We start from the raw sequence: 18,966 nt of genomic DNA, 5'->3' as shown, positions 1-18,966 counted from the left end.
ATTACTACAAGGCCGCCGCGGCGGCACTTGATAAGAAACGACGTATACGGTATAACGCGTATACACGCACCTGGTGGTTTGCGAAATATTTATTTGTGTTGTATGCTTGTAACGAAGCAAGTGAATAAGATAACTTAAAAAATCGCACAAAACCGAAGGAAGTTGAATAACATTACAACCCGTAAGCAAATTCGTGAAATTTGAGGTAGGTAAGGAGAACAGTAAACACATTGGAGACGCACCGAAAGACGCGTGCGCACCGGTTGACTGCTATCGCAGAACTGAACGTGTCTGCATCAAATTATTTTGTTGAACAGTTAGTATCGTCAGTAAACGGATCAAACCGCAATATTACAATGGACAATTGGTTCACAAATATTCCTCTTACACAAAAACTACTAAAAGATTATAAACTTACAGTAATTGGTACGATAAAAAAAAATAAGAGGGAATTCCCTGTTGAATTTACTGACTTCAAATATTCTAATCGAGCAGTAAATACATCGCTATTTTTATTTTCAAACAATTTGACCGCTGTCTCTTACAAAACAAAACCAACCAAACTCGTTACATTAGTGTCTTCCCTGCATAGTGATGACTCTATAAATGAAACTACTAAAAACCAACAATTGTAATGCACTATAATGAAACTAAAGGTGGCGTGGATAGTTTTGACCAAATGTGTCATAACATGAATGCCGGTAGAAAAACTAAACGATGGCCATTGTGCATTTTTTATAATATGATAAATATAGCATCAATAAATGCTTATGTTATATACGTACACAATTTTTACAAAAACAGGAAAGACACTACAAAACCTTTATCACGCTTCCAATTTATGATACGCTTACAAGAGCAGTTGGCTGAGGATTGCATGAGATCAAGGCTTTCGAATAGTAAGCTACCGCATAATTTGAAAAAAAAATATTGAAGATTGCTTGGGAAAAAAAAACGTAACACAAACACAAGATCGACCAACTGAAGAAGAATTGTCAACTAAAAAAAGAAAAGTTTGTAGTTTCTGCGACTACAGAAAAAGGCGAATGACTAAATCACAATGTTCTACATGTCAAAACCACATATGCGGCGAACACCAAATTATAAAATGTCCACATTGTAATAATGATTAATAATTACTTAATAATATGTATTTTTAATTACAGTTTCAATTTGATGTTACTAAATATATTATTATTTTAAAAAGTGTATGAATAAAGATTATAATTTAAACTGAAAAATAAATACTGTAATTTGAACAGAATATTTATGTGCATTTATATTATATTCGTCGATTTGACGAATGGTTAGTAATCACGGACTTAAAATAAGGTTAGTGTTCTAGGGTTAAACTTTGCGTAAAAACGCATCTTCTTTTAGGCATTGTAAAAAACACACACTACACGCACCAGACAAGACCAAGACGTATACTAATCGCTAATTGAGATATTCGTATGTGTTTTATACCAACATATTATATTTATACGTTGAAAATACATGTACTCGTATAACAAATAATATTTACAAAATAGAAGTTGAAATAGGCTCTTTAGCCTATATTTAGATAGAGGAGAAATTTTTTTTTCAAAAATAAAATCAAAACTAAAATTAATTAACGTTCTAATGTTATGAATGCTTTTAATATTTATTATATCAAGTTACATTAGTTACAATAAAGATATATTATTATTATTTATATATATATATTATTTGTCATCGTCGTAATTTTGGGGAAAACAAATACCTACACTAAAAATAAATGTCTCGATATGATTTCATAGATGAAAATATCCAAAGTAGTTTATTATTAACAAAATTTTTATCAATTAGTCGCTAAAATCACTTTTTGATGAAAATAATAGTAAAAAACAGGATTAAAACAGGTCAGCCACCGAAAACAGGACTAAACGCGTCTTGTTTAATTCCAATTGAACAAACAGGACATAGAGGTGAAAAACAGGACAATCCTGTTTAAAACAGGACGTATGGTCATCCTATTTTAGCGTCGAATCTTCAGAGCTTGCGGATCTTGTTATTAAAATATTGACTAGTCATAATTTGCTACTTAAGATGAGGAGGGCAGTCAATTTAGTACATGTCTAACAAATCGTAGCTAGTGATGGGAAGACTACATATGACAATGTGTTTATAACATACGAAATGCGTAGGGAATTTTTACAATTCATTCATTTCGCAAATCAAAATAATAAGTTTGACTTGGGTAACTTGTACAAAAAGTTAGTCATATTATCATTATTGTAATAATTTAGTAAATAAAAGTATTGTTTAATTTTCTTCAGAAACATAAGACAAATTGAAATATGGGATGGAGAAAAAGTATTCAAGTTCCAATTATTAAATGATACACTTCTAGAATTATGTGTTATAGCTATAATGAAGCGAGCCGAGGTACTCTTTAGAAAAAATAACTTTACAGTAAGTTTTTCATCAACACCTAATAACAAAAAAAATTAAATAATATTTATTTTTTAGCCGTTTGAAATTTGCAATAATATTAGAGGCTTTTTTATATGTTTGAATTTGCCCAAAGTATCAAAAAACAAAATAAAACATATAATAACAAAATTGTGCAATGAGGGCCAATTCAAAAAAGTTGACTTTTGGGTTTAAAAAAGTTTTTCGTACTTATGTAAAAGTCCGATCACATATAATTATTATACACAACAAATAATGAGTGTAAGCAATACACAGTTGAATGATGGTTTGCGGTTGGCAAATGAGGTTTGAATAATATACACAATACAAAAATAATTAATATGATGAAACCAATCCTTATTTATATTTTCAGGAGTTATATAACAGAAGAATGGGGAGGATAGTTGTTTCATGTACAACTGATTATTTAAAGCAAATTGGAACAGACATCCACAATTTTTTCAGTACGTATAATTTTGAATTAGGTAAATACAGGAAATTGCTTCAGGAGTTAAATAACATAGATACAAATATTGTAAATCCTATGCCGTATGTTTTAACTCCACCACCATCTGGGAGGATTAATCATAAAAAAACATTAAAAAAATTTGAAACTGGCATATTTTATAACACTGAGATGTTCGCCATGTACGACAAATTTGTATTCATAAAATCAATAGTGTAATTTAATTTGGTAATAAACACAATATATTAAACAATATTTACATTAAACATCGTGTTAGGTTTGTTCCATATTTTTTCAGGTCCATGAGAACATAATATGTTGTCCGATTTATAGCCTATTGTGGCACTGACGCCTCTTAGCAGTCGACTCAATGTATACATTTTTGAATCCAATTAATTGAATCTTAATCCACTTTTACCGCCAATGCCGTCGTTTCTATTGCTTTTTTAAAACATTAGAAAACAATACTTGGTGCAGGATTATAACGGTAAAATACCACGTTTAGCCACCACTACAAGTCCGATTGGATTACCAGACGACCTAAAACACTTTGGTAGTATAGATTAAGTCATTTAGAGTCATGTGATACAAATTTAAAAGCTATAGAACCAAAATTGGATTTTTAGTAATTTTATTTCGTATGATATATATCAGGTAGTCGTAATAAACATGATTCTGGTAGACACGAATCGGTAAAAATTATTAAAAATCCAAATTTTGTACTACTGCTTTCAAAACGGTATCACTCGACTCTAAATGACTTACTCTATACCACCAAACAGGTTTAAGTCCCCTGGTAAGCGAATTGGACTTGTAGTGGTGGTTAAACGTAGTATTTAACACGTTGTAATCCTGTACCAAGTATTATTTTCTGGACAACTCGACCCCACCACCACTGTATGCTAATTGTATGCATCCAAAATGCATTCTCCACTTAGCGGAGATCTTAACGAAGCCAGGGATATGATTGGCCAAGTCATAGTACAAAATCATGATTTTTAATGAATTTTAAACCGATTCGTACCTACCATAATTTATTGCATAATATATGTACCCGGGAAATATAGTTCGAAAAAAAAATATTAAAAATCAAAATTTTGTACTACAGCTTTCAAAATGATATCAATCGACTCCAAATGACTTACTCTATATCACCAAACAGGTTTATGTCCCCTGGTAAGCGAATTGGACTTGTAGTGGTGGTTAAACGTAATATTTTACACGCTTTAATCCTGCACCAAGTATTGTTTTCTAATGTTTTAAAAAAGCAATAGAAACGACCTTAAATAATGGTTTTCCCCAAAGGGCGCGATATGATTGCGCGTGCTATATTATTTTTATATTTAAGCAACGTTGCCAAATGCCAACTATTTATTATGTTCATAGTAAATCCGTACAATACTATAGTAGATTATTTATTACTTATTATTACCGATACCAGACAAATTTTCCATCACTAAGAAGTAATTGATTATATTGTAGATCATACTTTTATAATGGATCAAAATTATTATCTTTATTGTAAATTTTTAAATTCCCATACATGTACGAATATACCTATACTATAATCGTGCATGATGTGATTATACGTCTATTACCTATTATTACTATCAGTTGTGTTCATGTTTCAATTGTGTCATAAACCAGTGTCAAATTTAGTATTTATTTTAATTTTAAAAATGGAAAATTAAATTCGCCGTTTAACTTCAGAAAGGGGAAGTGATTTGTTGCTAGTGAATAGGCTCAAATTTAGATACATCAGACAGCAGACTGATGGACATGTGAGATGGAGGTGCTGTAAGAAATAGTGTACGTCCACAGTTTTAATGACAACTGATGATTCCATTTTAGAAAATGCTAGTGAGCATAATCATCCTATTGATCCGATACAAAAAATTGATAGGCAAATATTAAGAGAAAGTTGCAAACGAAAAGCTACAAGTTATATATCCACCAGGCCAATAAAATTAATTAGAAACGAACTTATGAATAGCGTAAGTACTGAATTAGAACATAAAGATATAAAATCAGAAAGGCAATGTATGTTGAACGAAGACAAAATGTCCCTCCCTATCCGACATCTTTAGAAGATGCCATTACAAAATTAAAGACGTTTCAAAATGAAGATTTTTTAGTGTTAAAAGGGAAAAAGTGTGTACATATACCCGATAATTACTCTTTTATTTGTCTAACAACTGAATAAAATCTTCAATGCTTCACAAGTTGTACAGATAGATTTACTAACAGAACATTCGAATATGCTCCAAAGTTTTTTTACAATTATACACCATTCATAATTATAAAAATGGCATTTACATACCTTTGGTATATTTTTTTTTTAAAGGATAAATTAAAAAAATACTTACATAAATATATGGAAATATTTAATTAATATATGCGAAAAGCAATCATTAATTTTTAAAATAAAAATACTACACATTGATTTTGAAATCGATGCTATTGAAGCAACAAAAGAAGTTTTTCCGGCTATACAAATTAAAACATGCCGTTTTCACTTGGGGCAAGCTTGGTGGCGCAAAGTAAGTTGAATCAATTAAAAATATTTTCAAAAATAATTAATCAAAATCAATTTTCAGATTAATGGTGATCCAAAATTAAGAATGGCATACAACGATAAAAATAACAATTTACAAATATGGTTTAATTCATTTTTCGGACTTTCTTTTATTACTCCAGACTAAGTTGAGGATGCTTTTGTTGAACTTATAAGTGTATGTCCTAACCTTTCAATTGGACAGCTTTTCTCAGATTATGTTTTGGAAATGTATATTGAACCTAGTTGTTTATTTCCACCTATTTTATGGGCTGAGACACCATCACTAAATCCTAGGTAAATATTTACAAATAATAGTCTTAAAATAAAAAAATGCGTTTACTATAATATGTTATTTATTTCTAAAACTACAAACGGTGCTGAAAGTTTCCATAGTACATATAATGCACAGTTTAATAGTGCTCATCCACCGATATTTGTTGTTATAAGTACCCTTTTAGAAACTCAGGCAGAAACAGCTATCAAATTATTAACCATTTCCAAAGGAGTAATAAAAACAAAATCAAAAGAAGAATTACAAAAAATTGAAAATTTAAAAATTGAATATAATAATTATGCAAAAAATAAAACACCACAAAATTTAATAAAATATTTATCAATAGTTGGAAATAGGTATAGGGGCTTTAAAATTTAATTTAAATATTATAATAAATGTAATTAATCCACTTTTTTAAATAATTAACTTTTTATACCTATATTTTTTTAAATAATAATTTTTTTTAATTTTTTTAATATTTTATTATTCTTAGTTTATGAATGAATGTATTTGTATTTAAATATTAAAAATTATTATTATATAACTTAATTTTTGCTTAATAATCAATTTGGCAACGTCGCACCCAATTTCACGTGCAATCGTACGCCTTTGGGTAGTTAAAATCATGTCTATTGTTATTTAGGCACTGCGCGCCATCGTATACCTAAAAAGATACAACGCGCGCAATCGTAATCCGCCGTCCCAAAAATTACCCCCCTTGTAAAAATCATCAGCGGTAAAAATGGATTAAGATTCGATTAATTGGATTCAAAAATTTACACATTGAGTCGACTGCTAAAAGGCGTCAGTGCCACAATAGGCTAGGGTCATCAGCCATCTAGACCTGCCTTGGCCTACTATAGACCGCGGAACGAAAACTGGCCGGTGACTGGAGCGACTCTAGCGGCAATTTTCAATCAGTGGTTATAAAACTAATTGCCATTTGCCACGTTTTTTTAAACACATGCCGTACGCCTATTGTGTAAACATCACAGTGGGGACACGCAGTTTTGAGAACACGTGGTTAACGGCACGTTTATGGCGGGCGGATTTCGGGGGTCACCGGCCAGTTGGTTCTCATTTCTGAAACTGTAGTTATAGTTGATTGGAGTCCTGATCAAAACCCACAAGTGCCCTGTACACGGTCAGATTATTTGTTTGACAAACATGTTTGTTAATTTTTTTGAAAGTGTGCGAGATTGTTTGGCGTGTTTGTCAATTAATGTAAATTGTTATGGACGTTTCTACAACTGAGTAGTCGTTAATAAATTAAATGTGATTTTGTTAAACACTAAACTATAATTTATTAAATTATACTACAATAAAACTTTTAAACAGAAAAACGAATTACAATTTACGGAGGTTCGGCTGGATCAGGGGGCCGTAGCCATTTCCTCCAAAAAAAAAATAAAATAATTTTTGACCATTTTCCACCAATAAATAAAATAATAAAATAGTATAAGGGGTTGGTGATAATGCAACCAGGCAATATATAAAATAAAGTAAAATTATTGCAATAAATAATATTAAATTTTTTTATAATTATATGACATCTCAGCAACAAATGAATATCTGTTGAAAGAAAATAAAAATTAAATATAATATGAATAATTATTTTATTTTTTGTAATTAGGTACATATCTAGACATTTCTCCGTCTTGTAATTTAATAATTGCATCGTCAATTGCTCCACGGCGCTTGTTTGCTCGGTAATCCTTTGATTTTTTTGGAACATGTATACTTCTCATTTTACTATAAATATTTGTTTAAGTTTATTTTATGATATTAAGCCACATAAATATATTAGGCTTTTCTTTATAAAAGTTTTCTTTGAAATGAGAGTGAAAAGACTCACATGCATTAGTGGTTCTTGATAACGAAGAAGACGATTCTGCCCAAATAACTGGTGGAAATATAGAATTTTCCGAAACATACGTATCGGTTAAATAATTAGCGTACTTACTCACTCTTAGATCGTTTGGTATAATACTCATAAAGTCTTCAATGAAACATTTGGAAACTTCTACTTCTTGTGGACTGAGAAATGAGTCCAAACGTGTTTCTTATCCAAGACCCAATTTCAGAGTTTTTATCTTTATAGTATTGAACTAAACCAAGATTTTAGATTTTTCGAAACCACGATTGTATCAGGTGAAATCTACAGCCAATTATTAATGTCATCAGGCCATACTATAGAAACAGCTTCATGAATAGCTTGCTCGAAATCAATTATGATTGATTTTGGATTTATTGTCAATTTTAATTCAATACATTTAAGTATAATATGGTTAAATGTATTAACATATGTATCAGTGGATTTATTAACTAGAAGAAAAAGCACAACTGGTATAAAATGTCCGTTTTTAAAGCCATGTATTGTAAACATTTAGTTAAAATGTTTGGCACTGTATGTTTATGTACTATCGCAATAAATATTTTCAGACTCACATAAAAATTTCTAGTTTTGATAACAAGAAAATATTAACATATTTTTACTATCATCATTATAGTTAGGATGTTGATGACTTTTGCATTTTTTTTTCCTTTTATTCTGTACAATGCTATCCTAGCTAAAAATTTGTTTCATGCTCCCTTGATGCAGAATATTCTAATTTTATTTTGCATTTTTTTGCATTTTTTGCATTTTTAGCTATAAATGCATTTTTTTTTTTGTTTTTTAACGTCAATTTTCAACATTTTCAAGTCATTTTTTCATCTTTTAGGGCATTTTTCGTACTTTTTATACAATGTGGGGCATTTTTTCACAAATTATAGATTTCAGGGCAAATGTTACATCCAAGTTTGGAAACAAATTTAATTTATTAAAATCTAACTTTGGATTTGGACTATTAGTAAAAATTTATAACATTTTATCGCGTTCCGATAAGATTTACTCTTTGAGTGTTATATATTGATGAAACGAGTGCTCTTTCAGACATACGTGGATCATACACGCTTATCGAGTGTTATATTTATAAATTGTATGGAATAAATCCGATAAACAAGATTAAATTGACATAGACATTAGACCTATTGATTGACGTGCTTATAATTGCAGTAAAAGGAACTATTGTCAGTAGTGTTTCGGCATTCACCGTCACCATTTAACCGATATTTTTCAATTTTATACGATTTTAAACATGTCGAAAGCAAAATCGTCTGTAAGTAGCCGTTTACACAGTTATATCAATGAATACGGGAACAATATTTTTTCTAGTGATGGTGAAGTGTTATTTTGTCAAGTGTGTAATGTTAAAGTCTCAGCATTGAAACGATTTACTGTAGAACAACACATAAGTCGAGAAAAACATACTCGGGGAGTTGAGCGACAAAAAGAAAGCGAAAAACCAAAAACTCAATTATTGCTGACTGATACAAGTATTACATCAAAAAAATCGTCATTTAATTTGGAACTATGTCAAACATTATTATTAGCTAATATTCCGCTTAATAAATTAAACAACGAACACTTTCGAAATTTTTTAGAAAAATATATTAAAGTTGATATCCCAGATGAGTGAACTTTAAGTAAGAATTATGTTGAATTATGTTACAATGATACAATGCAAAAAATTCGAGACTACGTTGGAAATAAAAAAAATTGGGTCAGCATGGATGAAACAACAGATGTTGAAGGGCGATACGTGGTAAATGTCATTATTGGGACTTTGGAATTAGAAAACGCTGGAAAAATATTTTTGCTGCATACCGACGTTTTAGAAAAAGCAAATAATTCAACAATCGCCAAAATGTTTGATAAATCTATGTTTATACTATGGCCTCTTGGTATTAAACATGACAACGTTTTACTTTTTTTATCTGACGCAGCTCCATACATGGTAAAAGCAGGAAAAGTTATACAAAATCTATATTCCGAAATGATACACGTAACTTGCATGGCACATGCGGTTCATAGAGTGGCTGAAGAAATTAGGACAAATTTTCAAGATATAAATAAACTTATATCAAATGTTAAAAAAGTATTTCTGAAAGCGCCATATCGAGTAGAAATTTTTAAAACTATTGCTCCCGGAATTCCTTTGCCACCTGAACCCGTACTCACGCGCTGGGGAACATGGATAAATGCAGCAAATTATTATTGTGAGCATTTATCTGATATAAAAAAAGTGATTCTGGAATTAGACAAAAATGATTCAGTCGCAATTAAAGACGCAATAGAACAAGTGTTAAACCTAAGTTTGGAAACAAATTTAATTTATTTAAAATCTAACTTTGGATTTATACCTTCGGAAATAACTCAGTTAGAGACGTCTGGGATGTTATTATCAGAGTCAATTAAATGCATAAAAAAAATTGAGTCTTTAATCCAAAAAGCTCCAAATAAAATCGGACAAACAATAGCAACCAAAATGGAGAATGTAATTTTAAAGAATAATGGATTTAAAATTGTAACTAATATCTCTGAAATGCTAGATGGCAAAAGCGCAAGAGGAGAAGATATTCCAGAAGATTTAACTACTGATGACATGACCTACTTCAAGTATGCACCCATAACGTCCGTTGATGTTGAAAGAAGTTTTTGATCATACAAAAATTTATTAACTGATCGACGTCGTCATCTTTTGTTTGATAACATCAGACACATATTAATTGTACAATGCAACAATGCAATATGAATATTATTATAACATCAACATCCCAACACTAATAATAAAAATATTTTTAATATTATTTTTTTTTATTTATATTTTACTTTTTAATTTATTTTTAATATTGAAATTTATTTATACCCATATCTCTAATAAAAATTATTATTTATAAATAAGTTTTTTCACTTACTTAATTAGTATTTTAGATAATTTTTAAGGTCATTTTTTGAAGTTTTTAGGGCATTTTCGCACTTTTTTGCATTTTTTTTAGGGCATTTTTGTGTGTTTTTTAGGTCATCAACATCCTAACTCTAATCATCATTAACGAATAAAAATTGTTCTTCGGAAGTAATTTTAATGTCCATATTGTTGATTGCTAAATGTACCTCTTCAATATTTTTCGGCAAGCTCGGCAGCAAAGATTGACGGGCCGCGTAAATATTTTTCTTGATTTTATGAATATCGGTATCATCAAAATTTAAACAGTTAGCAGTACTTTGTCCTAATTCCTTAAGTATTATTTTTTTAGCCTTGAGAATAAATCGTCAATTGCTTTTCACTTACATGCATTATTCACTATTTGTCGATTTACTTTTTTTGGTGATGGCAAATGATTATGTACATTTTGTGTAATTCATTGCATTGGCGCAACTAGGTCTAAAATATTGGGGGGGCTGAAGCCCTACACATAAATTTTGTCAATGTGAGTCATGGGGGGCTTCGCCCCCCATACCCCTCATTGCCGCAGCCACAAAACAATAATTATTAATTGAAATAAAAACAATCATAAATTCATAAAATATTATTATCATACTATATTATTAAAAATCATGTACCTACTTCTATGTAGTGTTTTACATAAAATATGACATAATCGATAATCTTAATTTGTAATTTACATATTAAGATCTATCCGTCTATTTTTATTATTAGCTATAAAATGTTCTAAGACAGTATCGCTGTCTATGTTATTAGTTAAGTCTCTTTCAATGCTTAGTAAAGATAAATTTGAAAAACGGTCTTGTAACATTGTTGAACGTAGCCAATTTTTTACCCGCCGCATAGCAGAGAATGCTCTTTCACAAGTGGCACTACTAATAGGAATTGTATAAGCTACGTTCAACAATTTATACAAGTTTGGAAAAGTGTTAGGTGATACAATTTCAGCCATTTCTGCAGGTGTCATCATTTTATTATCGGTAGATTGTTTTTTAAGATTTTGTGCTACCATCATTTCTGCCTTCAAACTTTCCAAATCGATATTCAATAAATTCTATACAAAAATAAATTAGCATTAACATTATTTTTTCATTAATGTTTAATTTAAAAACAATTAATTAACTTACTTTATAATGGTTTATAAATGTAAGGCTTTTTGAATAGTCAAACATTAAAAAGCCATCCACACTTTTAGCCAACTCCATACTTTCTTTTGAAAATCTTATTTTAAGATTCATTATTACAGTGTCCAAAATAATAAAATATTTGACACGATAGCATGTCATAATATCATTTGAGCTATGCTCTTCACTTTCACCAGTATTTACTTCTGTTATATAATTACTTAGTTTATTTGGCTGTGTTCTTTTTCTCTTAGATCCTAATAAAATAAAAAGCCTTTTAATTTCAATTTTCAACTACTATTGTTAATGACTAAAAACTATTTGCATATAATTTATTATTTATTAATAATGTACCATTCATGGATATCTCCAACAGTATGTGGTTTTTTGTACAAAATTCAGTTATTTGAGTCCAAATTGTTAAAAAATGTTCTTCACAGCGATTAGCTTCTAGGGTAGCAATAACAGAATCTATTACTTGAGATGCTTTACTCAACGTTGCAGTCTTTTCCTGGAGTTTGTTACTTAGTATATTAATTATAAGTAAAATCTCATGTAAAACAAACAAATGCACAAGAAATGAAGTTTTTTCCATTGTGTACAGGATTCCTAAAAAAATTAACTTTTAAAATACACTAAACAATGTAATTTTGTGTTAAATGGAAATATATGAGTAAGTAATCTAACCTATAGCATTTGCAACGTTTTTGTCAGTATTTTCCTCTATTTCATATTTTAAAACTTTTATTATAGAAGAATAATGTTCCATCACCATTTTGCAGTTTTTAAAACGGCAAGACCACCTTGTATCACTAATCGAACATAGTTTTGTTTTTTTAATTCCAAGTTTCTCTTGTATATCAACCAACATCATATTTTTTGATGGGATTGAAAAATGGATATACAACGCTTCTAACCCATTGAAAAGATTTCTAGCATCCTGAATAATGAAAAACAATTTTTAGTACTTGTAATTTAAATTAGTTTACATAGAGACATTACTACATTAGATACTAAAGTATACACCAGTCACCAACATACCTTAATTGATTTACACATATCAATTACCACTAAATTAGTTCTGTGGGCCATGCAGTGTATATAAATAGAAAAAGGGTTTTTGTCTTTAATTTTTTTTTGTACTCCATTGTGGTCACCTGACATAACATTTGCTCCATCATAGCTTTGTGCTATGATGGGTACATTCAGAATGTTGTGTTTGTCAAGAAATGATAAAATAGCAGATGATAATGCTTCAGCGTTTTGACTTATTGACACATCTACAAATCCAACAAACCTTTCAAAAATGTGTAGATTTTTGGAATACCTAACACATAAAGCTAATTGTTCTTCTTTAAAACACCTAAAAATAATTTTCACATATTATATATAAATTATATGATACCACATAGCTTAATTCAATATTTAACACAATTAGGTGATTTACCTTGCCTCATCACACATTAAAGCAAAATATCCGCAGTCTTTGATATCACTAATAATATTTAATAACACAGTATTAGAACAGCAGTTTATCAGTTCATTTTGAATCTTCCAACTAGAATAATTTGTATGTTGCAATGCATACTGAGTAGCAAATGTCGGGTTATATTTGGCCATAACATTACACAATTCCTTAAAATTTCCTAATTATCAAAATGTATTATTCTAATTATCTAATTATCATTAAAAAAAAATTTATATACCTTGATTATTAGAATCTTTACTCTCTAGATGCCCACGGTAAGCCAATCCCTGTCGGGCCAAAAATAGAATCAAGTCAATTAAAGTTTTGACATAATTTCGATTTTTTTCTATTTGTTCTGAATGAGCAGTTGATAGCACGGCATGCACTGAACCATTTTTTTTGCTCAAAATATAAGAGTTACATTTTTCTCTGTTTATAAGATGCTGTTTACAAGCAGCATGCAATGCAAGTTTTGATTTGGACCTTTTAGAAGATCCAGATCCAGTAGAACCACTTATCTAAACATATAATAACACTTAGTAACTAATAAAAAAACTGGCAATTGCTATCATATTATTTTCATATTCTTAAAAAGGTCATTCCAATAAAAAGTAAGGATCAACCAATCAAAAATACCATGAGAATTTCAAATTATTTTTATAGTATGTAAACATACTTTTTTCCAATTTTTGAAACCTTTTTGAACAAAAGTATCTTCAACAGAGTGTGTAGAAAAATTGCGGCAAGCATAACAGAAAATTGCATCCTTTTCAATACTGTACTCTAACCAGTCAAAATATTCATACCAAACTGCTGAAAAAGCTCTATTTTGGTTCCCAAACTTGGTCTTTGGATACACCTATCACAAAAAAAATTAACACAATAATTAATAAATAATAATCATGCATTTACTTTCTACAGTTTAGAAATTCCAAATAAAAATGTAAAATAAAAAAATAGGATATTGTGTAATTTTTTGTTTAACTGAAATTATAAATTACTTGTAATTTTGGACGAATTGGACCGGATTGCAAATCTCCCAGATCAGTTGGCATACAATCAACTTCTTTGTTTGGTTGCTATACAATTAAAAATACAAACTATAATATTTTAATATCTAAAAACTTACATTTAAGTTTAATTGAATAATATATTAAAATAATTAAATTTACTTACTTTCATGCTTTTTGAAAAACTTGGAGGATCGTCTGGATTATTTTGGTTTTCAACTGTATCAACTGTACTAGTACTGGATACTTTTTTTTGCTTTATTAAAAATACTAAATACTTTTTTTTTGTCCATTTTTACTCACTAAAGTATTAACACCAAAATAAAACACTTCCAAGTTCCAAGGTATAAATATTAAATAATACTGCAGTCTGTAGTAGTGCAATACACAAACACAACAGAAGTACAGTACAGTATCGTCACTATATACGGTTTGCACACACGCAATTGATTAGCACTGGCCACGGAGAATCCCAAAACACAGATCGACTATTCGACTCTGATTATTTATTTACAGTCGGAAATACCGGGATTTCGATTATTAGACGTTGTCGCAGTGAACCACCGCAATATTCCACCGTCGTCCGTCACATTTATTAGATAACAATATTATTATTAATTATGTAGGATTGTAGGAATTACAAAAAAAACTATAATAATAATATTTTATATTTATACAATTTACTTTTGAATAATTCTCTGCGTCATATACTCATATTATTTAGTATGTATCTCACTATCCCATGCTTAAATTATCATTACATTTTAAATAATCAAAACAACTTGGGGGGGCTATAATACATTTTGGGGGGGCTAAGCCCCCCTAAGTCCCCCCCTAGTTGCGCCAATGATTCATTGGCTACTATTTCTTTAGTTTTATTTGTATATATAACTGCTTGACAAGTAGTTAAACAACATCGCCAACGTGGTAATTTAGATTTTGACTTATACGCTAAAAAGTATTTGTAACTATCACGAATTATCAAAGGTTTTCCTCTAGAACTTTCAATAAATTCCGATTTTTCAGACATGTTAAAAGTAAAAATTTGATTAACTATAAAACACACTAAAGACACTATTCGACGTACGGTAAGCTACTAAAAGTATAGTTAATACTAGCAGGGCCGTAGCAACCGAATATTGCGCCCGGGGCGAAACTTCAAAATGCGCCCTTAAGTATTTTAATTTATAAAAAAACTAAACACTGTATATTATTTATAAATGCAATATAAATAATGATTTTGCCTTATAATTATGTAAGCGTATATTAACTTTATTTAAATCAATAACTTATTAAAATATAAATATACATAATTATTATAAGAACATTGATGTAACATAATAAATAATAATATTATTTTTACTTATAAGTAACATTTAAATTGCAATTTTTCTAGCTTTTTTCCCAGCAAAGTCTTCAATAAGTTTGTTTATATCTAAAGTATTTACCACTGTATGTTCAATAGATAAAATAGCCATATCAGATATTCGATCTTGTCCCATAGTCGACCTCAAATAGTTTTTTATGAGCTTTAACTTACTGAATGATCTTTCACACGTCGCCACAGTTATTGGCAAAGTCAAAAATATGCGTAAAGCTATTTCGACATTTGGATATTCAGCACGCAAAGAATATGTTGTAATTAATTGTAGTAGGGCTAAAGGTGTTGCGGCTCTTAAGTCAGGTAAAAGAGAAAATGCTTGAGACTTAAAATCTTTTATTTCAGAGATAAAATCGGAAGAATTTAGATCGGTTTCATACTTCAGAGATAAGTCAGCTGCACATTTTTGTATATAGTCCATAGAGTGGTCCGTCAAGCTACTACCATACAAAAATCCAAAATTTTCATTAATTTCTGACATATTTTCGAATCGATTGCTTAACTCTGTAAGAATTCGATCATAAACTTCAAAACTATCTTTTTTAAATTCATTCTGTTGAGATAGAACTTGCACATTATCTTCAATTATCTCGAAATCTAATTTTTTCACTTTCCTCTTTCGCTTATCAGAAAAATTTGCTTTAATACCGAGATCATTTGCAATCACTTTACCGAATTCAATTGTTTTTTCAATTCCTTCATTTCGCATTGTTTGTACTGATAAGATTAAACCTTTAACCATTTTGGTTGCGCTATCAATCGTTAAACTTTTCTTTTGTAAAGCTAAATTAACGCGATTAATTGTTGTTAATATTTCATTCCATAAATCCAGTAGGCAAAAAAAATTAAAATCAAGATGTTTCAAAAGATTTGTTGCTCCAAGAATTACCTCTTTAGGTAACTTTGGGTTTTCTGACATTTCTTTTAGAACATTATATACATTTTTTAAATTACGTTTAAGTGCTGATACAGAATCTTGTTTTGCAGACCACCGCGTGGCACTAGTACATTTTAATGAAATATTAATACATTTCATTAAAGTTGTCCATCTGCTTGTTGAGGATGAAAAAAAGTTAAAAATTTGTTGGACTGTGTCAAAGAACGTTATCATACGTACACATACTTTAGCGGCATCATTGCCAACTAAATTCAAGCTATGAGCATTACATGGTACATATACAGCTAAATTATTAATTTGCATAATACGTGTTTTTACACCTTTATACTTTCCAGACATGTTGGCAGCATTGTCATAACTCTGTCCTCTACAATTGCTTAGTTTTAAATCATCTTTATTTAATTTTTCTATGATTTCTAAAGATAATCCTTCGCCAGTTTTTTCGTGACTTTCCATAAAGTCTATAAAAGTTTCTTCAACTGAAACAGTGCCGTTAGAAATGTACACGTATCTTAAAACCTGGGACATTTGCTCTTTATGAGACACATCAGGTGTACAATCAAACATAATTGAATAATATTTTGATTCTTTAACACGATTTAACAGTTTTTCCCTAGTTGATTTTCCAAGAAGTGAAATTATTTCGTTTTGAATTTGAGGAGAAAAATAGCTGATAACATTATTCTTATCGTTTACTTCTTCAATATGCTTTGCCAAAATTGGATTATAATGACTTAACAATTCAAGTGTACTCAAAAATATACCACAATTAGGTTTTCCAATTCGTTCATCAGTACCTCTAAGAGCGAGATTATTTTTCGCACAAAATAAAATAACGTCAAACAAAATTTTTAAAATAGCTTTCCACTTTTCTTTTTCAGATTTTATTGCATTCTGTAAAGTGCAATCAATGGTCTTGCCACCATGAAGTCTTTTTTTCAAATTCCTTCCATTTAAATACACTCTCTTTGTGTGAAGGACTTTTCTCGTGATCCGAAATTTTCGGATTTAATTTTTTCCAATTGTTGAATCCCAAAGAAATGCTTGAAAAATATTGAGTATTTTCAATAGAAAAAATAACACATGGAAAACAAAACAATACATTTTTTTGTTTACTATAAAGTAACCAAGTACGTCTTACTTCTTCTCCATTTGGTAAAGTCCTGAAAAGCCATTTTTCATGAAAATGTCTACCAGTTTCATCAAGTGGAAAATTGTAGTTTTTGTAAGTTTCTAACTTTGGACCGTGTTCTACTATGAATGTACGAAATTTATCATTAATTAATGGCCAAGTAACTGGATCTTCGAAATCAAAATTTTCTGACAATTTAATTTCACATGGTGATTCTAGGAGTGAAATAAGAGGAGTAGGTTCAGGTTGTGATATTGCATCAGATAAAGATTGAATGTCATTATTATCATCGATTTGTTTAGTGGCGGGATTTAAAAATATAACTTCAGAAGTTTTGTTTTGAACTTCAACTTCCAAATCTAAATTTTTTTTTTGTTTTGGGTCTTTGATATTATGAGGATAGTCCACAAGTGTTTGAAGTTTTTCTACTTGATTTTCTTCTAGTTCTACTAATTTAGAAGAGATAGGTAAAGAAATATGATTATCTGGGTCTAAGTGGTTTAATGGTAGATCTACTTTAGGTTTAGATAGCCAGGTATTCATTGTTTTTGAAAGTGATTCTTGAGTTTCTTTTTTTTTTTCTCTTAATTTTTTGAAAGCTGCACCGGATAATTTTGGAGCCATATTTAAATGTTTTTGGACCCTTTTTTAAAAATTACACAGCTATTAATATTTGAAAGTAACGATTTCTTAATTATGAAGGCTTAACAAATTGTTGTGAAAAAAAAGTAGCTATAACCCGGGCAAGTAGACGAATCTAAAGTTTGAAGTATTCTCAAATGATTAATTATTATGCTCAAGTCCAAATTCTACACCAATTTGTAATTTAACTTGTGAAAAAGTTTTAAAAAAAATATCAGTGTCAAAATTTGTTTTTAAACCAATTTTTTTTAAAGTAAAAAAAACAAAATTCGTCATCTTACCCATGTGCTGGAGTAAGTTGACATTTCCCCGGGGTAAGATGATATACATATATAAATAAAACAAATTTAATATTTTATATAATAATATTTTAACAACTTATATTATTAAATGTATTAACATAATTTTGAAATTTGTACCCGTCGGGAGCATACAGTTTTAGTACGCGCGCCCAGTGACCGAAATACTTCGTAACGCACTAACGCTACTTACACACCGATCGACCTGTTAATTATTGGGTATGGTGTCGATGTGTAATGGTGTATATACTAAATATCTCGAATAAACTGTATGGAAAAAGTTCACAGCAACAAATAGATAATACAGAAAACAATAGATTACGGCCCTTTTACCAATACCATAAATAAATAATAAATATACAGCTATTTGAGCCGTTGAGAAAAAGTAATAATAAATAAATGTATTAAATAAACTCACAATTTGGCTATGCCTGCTGGCCACCTGCTGCT

General features: G+C 29.7%; 3 protein-coding genes and 1 pseudogene across 3 annotated transcripts; 1 reads left to right on the top strand and 3 right to left on the bottom strand.

The window, feature by feature from the left end:
- The first annotated feature begins 5,523 nt into the window (after positions 1-5,523).
- On the top strand, positions 5,524-6,111 carry LOC112601276 (annotated as a pseudogene).
- A 5,127-nt stretch (positions 6,112-11,238) lies between these two features.
- On the bottom strand, positions 11,239-12,745 carry LOC112601275. Its single transcript, XM_025348792.1, has 6 exons — positions 12,728-12,745; positions 12,374-12,626; positions 12,261-12,295; positions 12,041-12,197; positions 11,690-11,943; positions 11,239-11,616 (listed from the first exon to the last, which is right to left on the bottom strand). The coding sequence occupies exons 1-6, from the start codon at positions 12,743-12,745 to the stop codon at positions 11,239-11,241; spliced, it is 1,095 nt and encodes a 364-aa protein (XP_025204577.1).
- Positions 12,746-12,761: 16 nt separating this feature from the next.
- On the bottom strand, positions 12,762-14,336 carry LOC112601274 (zinc finger MYM-type protein 1-like). Its single transcript, XM_025348791.1, has 7 exons — positions 14,331-14,336; positions 14,156-14,233; positions 13,831-14,013; positions 13,393-13,672; positions 13,134-13,332; positions 12,830-13,049; positions 12,762-12,767 (listed from the first exon to the last, which is right to left on the bottom strand). Exons 1-7 carry the CDS (start codon positions 14,334-14,336, stop codon positions 12,762-12,764), a joined length of 972 nt encoding a protein of 323 aa, XP_025204576.1.
- A 1,204-nt stretch (positions 14,337-15,540) lies between these two features.
- LOC112601278 (zinc finger MYM-type protein 1-like) lies at positions 15,541-18,199 on the bottom strand. Its single transcript, XM_025348793.1, has 2 exons — positions 17,585-18,199; positions 15,541-17,337 (listed from the first exon to the last, which is right to left on the bottom strand). Exons 1-2 carry the CDS (start codon positions 18,197-18,199, stop codon positions 15,541-15,543), a joined length of 2,412 nt encoding a protein of 803 aa, XP_025204578.1.
- Positions 18,200-18,966: the final 767 nt, after the last annotated feature.

This window comes from Melanaphis sacchari, unplaced genomic scaffold, assembly GCF_002803265.2.
Source record: "Melanaphis sacchari strain LSU unplaced genomic scaffold, SCAv2.0 Contig779_pilon_pilon, whole genome shotgun sequence".
Taxonomy (NCBI): domain Eukaryota; kingdom Metazoa; phylum Arthropoda; class Insecta; order Hemiptera; family Aphididae; genus Melanaphis; species Melanaphis sacchari.
Note: the sequence above shows the minus strand (reverse complement) of the source record. Positions and strands in the feature narration are given on the sequence as shown.